This window comes from Pinus tabuliformis, chromosome 9, assembly GCF_031772625.1.
Source record: "Pinus tabuliformis cultivar Carrire ecotype Pingquan chromosome 9, CPIR1, whole genome shotgun sequence".
NCBI classification, from domain to species: Eukaryota; Viridiplantae; Streptophyta; class Pinopsida; order Pinales; family Pinaceae; genus Pinus; species Pinus tabuliformis.
Genome location: NC_142307.1, coordinates 1873778196 through 1873784326, shown reverse-complemented (window position 1 = coordinate 1873784326; position 6131 = coordinate 1873778196). Strand labels below are relative to the sequence as shown.

Sequence of the window (6131 nt, the reverse complement as noted above, 5' to 3'; positions counted from 1 at the left end):
AGGATGAGAGAAATATTAACCATACAAACTTCTACCACTAGAGATTAACAATTTTTTCATACAACCCAATTATATCTTAATAGTATGAATGGAAGTGCCGGTAGATTCTAATAGACTCTAAACTATTAAAATCCTCTGGCTACATAAAATAAACTATAAAATATCACTCCTGTATTACCATGTAATTGTTGTGTATAATTTTTTGTTTATGGTGTATGTGAGAACATGTTACATGTGATAATAGACTCTAAACTATTAAAAGCCTCTCGCTACATAAAATAAACTATAAAATATCACTCCTCTGTTACCATGTAATTATTGTGTATAATTTTTTTTATTTATGGTGTATGTGAGAACAGGTTACATGTGAGACTGACTCGATGAAGAATCTCTCCTGAAGTATGAATATTCAAAACCCATTCATTCTTATTTTTTTTCTAAAAGGTTTCATAGATTTTAAATTATAGACATTTACATTAATTTTAGAGATTATATAATATTAATAATATCTTATTTATTTAACAAATAAGTTATATATTATAATTTAAATACATCTAATGGTTAAGAAAATGTGTTTTTCTTATTTTTATTATATATAATTATAATTTAAAATTAATATATCGGCCTACCATATAACATTTATGTAAATTAATATTTTTTTATTAAATTCTTCAATTCTATTATTATAATTAAATATATTAAATCAACTCCCCTCTCATCCTTGTACATCATAGGATTATATGTTAGGCGATTGCAAAAGTTACAAAATAGTTACAAAGTTTCAATCAGAATGGTTACAAAATAGTTACAAATTCGTTGTGGAAATGGTTTGCGCACTAGTCTGCATTATCTTGAATTCATCATTTCCAACATTTAGCTTGACACTGAAATTATCTGGAGAGCGCCTTGTGGCAATGGAAAATCAACCGTGGTGAGCCTAGATTTTTAAACGTTATCTTGAATTCATCATTTCCAACATTTAGCTTGACACTGAAATTATCTGGAGAGCGCCTTGTGGCAATGAAAAATCAACAGTGGTGAGCCTAGATTTTTAAACGTTTTTCTAAAACGTTTCGTAGATTTTAAATTTTACGCATTTACATTAATTTTAAAAATTATATAATATTAATAATTTTAGACATTTATATAAATAAAATTAATTTTATATATATATATATATTCATTCTCATTTTAGTTAAATAGGCTTTACACCTCTTCTTCTTTGTGGAACACGCTTCTTTTTGTTAGCTGTCCTAAATCATATATGATACCATCTCTATGCTAAATGTCAATATTAAACACCCTTAAAACTTGATAAATATCAACAAAATACACCACCACATATAAGAGAGAAAAGAAGTACAGTCATGTCAATATCAAACACCCTTAAAACTTGATAAATATCAACAAAATACACCACCACATATAAGAGAGAAAAGAAGTACAGTCTTGGGTTTGCTAGAGTTGCAAATTTTAGGTGATTTTTTTTGTTTTTAGTTAATAAAATTCAAAGTTGGAATATATTTACTCATTTTGCAAGTCGATAGGTTAGATCAGGAGATCTTAAGTGATCTTGGAAATTTGACAAGAGAGAGGAGGGAGGACGTCATAGTGGAAAACCGGCTCAGCCACATGGCTAGCAAACCCGCATTGAAAACCCAAGTATGAATAATTTGTCTAAAAGACTAAGATGGTCGCGGAAATAATTTGTTTCACATGACACAGACTAAGACTAAGTATATTGGTGGATTTGTGGTAATTACCTCGCAGTGCACCAGAAGGAAGAGATTAATGTATATGCTCTTGATTAGATGAGGGATCTTAAGTGGCGATCCCTCATACGTCCACTGTGTTCGATGCGTCACGGCTCTTCCCTCCCTCGGTTCGATACGTAACATCTCTTAGCTTGATTGGGACCTCTCATTTACAGTCTCTTGAAGTACGTCATACCGTTTTCGCTTGCGGTTCGCGATTTGATAATGCAGGCCTTCGAAATTTCTCCAAACCATCCATGGATTTCCTGTTCACGAGTACGTGATCTTAAGCGATCTCTGTCGAGAAACTCCAAATTTGACAAGAGGAGGGGAGGGAGGACGTGATTGTTGAAAACCACCGCATATTAACTGTCGAGTACCTCCAAATTTGACAAGAGGATGGGAGGGAGTACGTCATAGTTGAAAACCGCCGCCTCATGTTGACACATGCCATTCAAAACCACTAGCGAACAACCCAACCCAATCCCTCCCCTCTCCGGAATACCACTAGCGAACAACCCAACGCAATCCCTCCCCTCTCCCGAATACCACTAGCGAACAACGCAACCCAATCCCTCCCCTCTCCCGAATACCACTAGCGAACAACCCAACCCAATCCCTCCCCTCTCCCGAATAATTTGTTTCAAAGACTAAGACTAAGCACATTGGCTGGACATGTAATTATTTTAATATTCCACGTGTTTAATTGGTTCCGTACGTACGCCACTGACGCCTTTTCCTCTCCTCATTCGCGGCTTCACACTCACTCTCTTACCTCCATTTCCACCTCATCATCCACACGTTTCTCATTTACAGTCTCCTCTCCTGGAGTATGAATATTCAAAGCCCATTCACAACACTCTCCTCTCCTCGAGTATGTATAAATATTCAAAACTCATTCATCATTCACACGTTTCTCATTTAGTACAGTCCCCTCCTGGAGTAGAGTATGGATGAATATTCAAAACCCATTCGTCCACATATTTCATGGATTGGATTTAAATTTTTTTATATTTAGATTATTTTTAAAAATATATTAATAATGTCAATCCCTCCCATAAGATTTGAAGTTCCAACTAAATAATCGACAGCTTAATTAGATGAGGGATCTTAAGTGGCAATCCCTCATACGTCCACTGTGTTCGATGCGTCACTGCTTTTCCCTCCCTCGGTTCGATACGTAACATCTCTTAGCTCGATTGGGACCCACTTGATGCCGGAGAATCTGATTTACAGTCTCATGAAGTATGAATATTCAAAACCCATTCCTGTTGAGGAGTACGTCATACCGTTTTCGATACGTATATGCTCTTGATGCAGCTGTGTATGTATGTGTCTGTGTTCGATACGTCACGTCACTCACTATATTTTCTTCCTTTTCCTCATTGGCGGCTTACTCATATATATGGGCGGCTTCACAGTTGCATCACTCGATTGGGACCGACTTGATGGATAATCTGAAAATTCAAAACCCATTCATCATCCACACGTTTCTGATTTACAGTCTCCTCTCCTCTCCTCTCCTCTCCTGATTTACAGTCTCCTCTCCTCTCCTCTCCTCTCCTGGAGTATGTATGAATATTCAAAACCCATTCATCCACAATAAGATACAGCAGCTGTATGGTTGGTTGGTGTTGAATATTCAAAACCCATTCATCCACAATTAGATTATGGTATTAGACTATAGAAGCCATGGTATTGGACTAATTGGTCTATTGATGCATTATATAATAATCATATTTATTTCATATCAAAGTGTATAAAATAGCTGCTATAGATTTAGAGATTCTTATAGCTATTCGACCAGACCAACAAAGTAAAGTAGAGTAAAGTAAATATTGAGATTTGTTGTCCAGGGTTTGGTACTAGGCTTAACCTCCTCATAGCATAGCATTGCATTGCATTGCAGAGATGGGGGGCGTTGATTTTGAAGGTTTCAGGAAGTTGCAGAGGGCAGATGGCTTCGCTTCGATCCTTGCTATCGGCACTGCCAATCCACCCAATGCTGTGGATCAGAGCACATATCCAGATTACTACTTTCGAATCACCGGTAACGAGCATAACACAGAGCTCAAGGATAAGTTCAAGCGAATATGTAAGTTTCAGTTTCTTCATTCAGGCGCGATTCAGTTTCAGTTTCTATTATTATAATAAGGCGCGATTCAGTTTCAGTTTCAGTTTCTGTTTCTATTATTATTATTATTCTTATGTCATTACATTAGCCAGCCAGCCAGCTAGTCAAACAAGCGAGAGATTCCGAAATCTGCAGTGCTTACTTTTCAAATTTAGTGGCTGTAACTTTTTCAGATATTATTGTAATATTTAGTGGCTGTATCTTTTTCAGATATTATTGCAATTTAGTGGCTGTAATATTTTTCAGATATTAAGTTGATTGATTATACTTTTCGATGCAGATATTATTGCAATTTAGTGGCTGTAATATTTTTCAGATGTTAAGTTGATTGATTACAATTTAAAACTATTATTGCAATTTTCAGTAAAATATAATTTCATATAAATAATTATTTCATAAATTTGGATTCATTTTAAATAAATCTGTTATCATTTTTAAGTTGGTAAAAAATAATGTTATAAAGTATTATTATAATAAAATAGAGGAGATTTTAATATTCATTTTATATTAAAAGTGATAAAGTTGATTTTATATTAAAACTTTTATTTATTTAATTATAAATATGATTTTAGATGTTTATGGTAATAATTTTAAAAGAAATTGTATAAAATCTTTATTATTTAAATGATAGACATTAAAATTGGTAGTGATTTATTTTTTATAATATTAAAATGAATTCAATTTTTTTTTTTCATTTCTTTTTGTCTTTCTCTTTTTTTTTTTGGTATATATTAGCAGATTAGAGAATTGTGTGGGTAACAGGTTCATGTCATGAATATGAATCATCCTAGATTTTGGATACAAAAATGATAGTTTTTTTAATCATCATACATATGGCTCGATGCAGGTGAAAGGTCCGCAATAAAACAGAGATACATGTACCTTACTGAGGAGATTCTCAAGAAGAATCCCGATGTGTGCGCGTTCGTGGAGGTGCCATCGTTGGACGCACGGCAGGCGATGTTGGCTATGGAGGTGCCCCGGCTGGCAAAAGAGGCAGCGGAAAAAGCCATTAAGGAGTGGGGGCAGTCCAAGTCTCGAATCACTCATCTCATATTTTGCAGCACAACGACTCCGGATCTACCCGGAGCAGACTTTGAGGTAGCCAAGTTGCTGGGGTTGCACCCGAGTGTGAAGAGAGTGGGCATCTTCCAACATGGCTGCTTCGCCGGAGGCACCGTTCTTCGAATGGCGAAAGACCTTGCCGAAAACAATCGAGGAGCTCGGGTGTTGGTCATCTGCAGTGAAACCACCGCTGTTACCTTCCGTGGACCCTCCGAGACTCACCTGGACAGCCTGGTGGGGCAAGCTCTATTCGGCGACGGTGCGTCTGCCCTCATCGTAGGAGCTGATCCCATCCCTCAAGTGGAGAAGGCCTGTTTCGAAATCGTTTGGACAGCCCAGACAGTTGTTCCTAATAGCGAGGGAGCCATCGGTGGGAAGGTGAGAGAGGTTGGACTGACCTTCCAACTCAAAGGCGCGGTTCCGGATCTTATCTCTGCCAACATTGAAAACTGTCTCGTGGAGGCATTCAGCCAGTTCAAAATATCCGACTGGAACAAGTTGTTCTGGGTTGTTCATCCCGGAGGACGTGCCATCCTTGATCGGGTGGAGGCCAAGCTCAATCTGGATCCCACGAAACTAATACCCACTAGGCACGTTATGAGCGAGTACGGAAACATGTCCAGTGCGTGCGTCCACTTCATATTGGATCAGACGAGGAAGGCGTCTCTACAAAACGGATGTTCAACCAGCGGAGAGGGATTGGAAATGGGAGTTCTGTTTGGATTCGGGCCAGGCCTCACCATCGAAACAGTAGTTCTCAAGAGCGTTGTGCTTTAATAATTTAATAACTAAACTTCGAGACAGAATCGCAACATCTAAGGTTTAGAATTTAGAATAAATAAATGTGAGCAGTTTCTGCAAGTATCCATTTTTACTTTTTACTCTAAGAGAATACTTAATGTAACCAAGATAGAGTGTTTCTAATAATAGTTTCAAATTCCAAGAAGTGCATGAGCTTCAGTGTATCTTTCTTAATCAAAGGTTATAGTTTTAAATTCAAATTCCAAGAGAAATATAATTTTAAATTCAAATTCTGAAAGGTACATCTTTATAAATTTTAGCAATCAGCCAACAACTCCCTTCTATAAATAAACAAAAAAAAGTACATCTTTATAAATTTTAGCAATCAGCAAACAACTCCCTTTTATGCGTCAATGCTTTTCCCTCCCTCGGTTCGA

The 6131-nt window shown here is 36.6% G+C and overlaps 1 protein-coding gene across 1 annotated transcript; it reads left to right on the top strand.

The window, feature by feature from the left end:
- The first annotated feature begins 3565 nt into the window (after window positions 1-3565).
- Window positions 3566-5730, top strand: LOC149156353 (pinosylvin synthase-like). The gene is made up of 2 exons (XM_089443551.1): window positions 3566-3849; window positions 4736-5730. The coding sequence occupies exons 1-2, from the start codon at window positions 3666-3668 to the stop codon at window positions 5728-5730; spliced, it is 1179 nt and encodes a 392-aa protein (XP_089299677.1). The 5' UTR covers window positions 3566-3665.
- Window positions 5731-6131: the final 401 nt, after the last annotated feature.

What these genes read in the sequence shown, in the direction of transcription:
- LOC149156353 (XM_089443551.1), top strand. Translation starts at nt 3,666, where the DNA reads ATGGGGGGCGTTGATTTTGAAGGTTTCAGGAAGTTGCAGAGGGCAGAT. An exon ending in GGATAAGTTCAAGCGAATAT is followed by an intron (nt 3,850 to 4,735) that starts GTAAGTTTCAGT and finishes GGCTCGATGCAG; the next exon opens with GTGAAAGGTCCGCAATAAAA.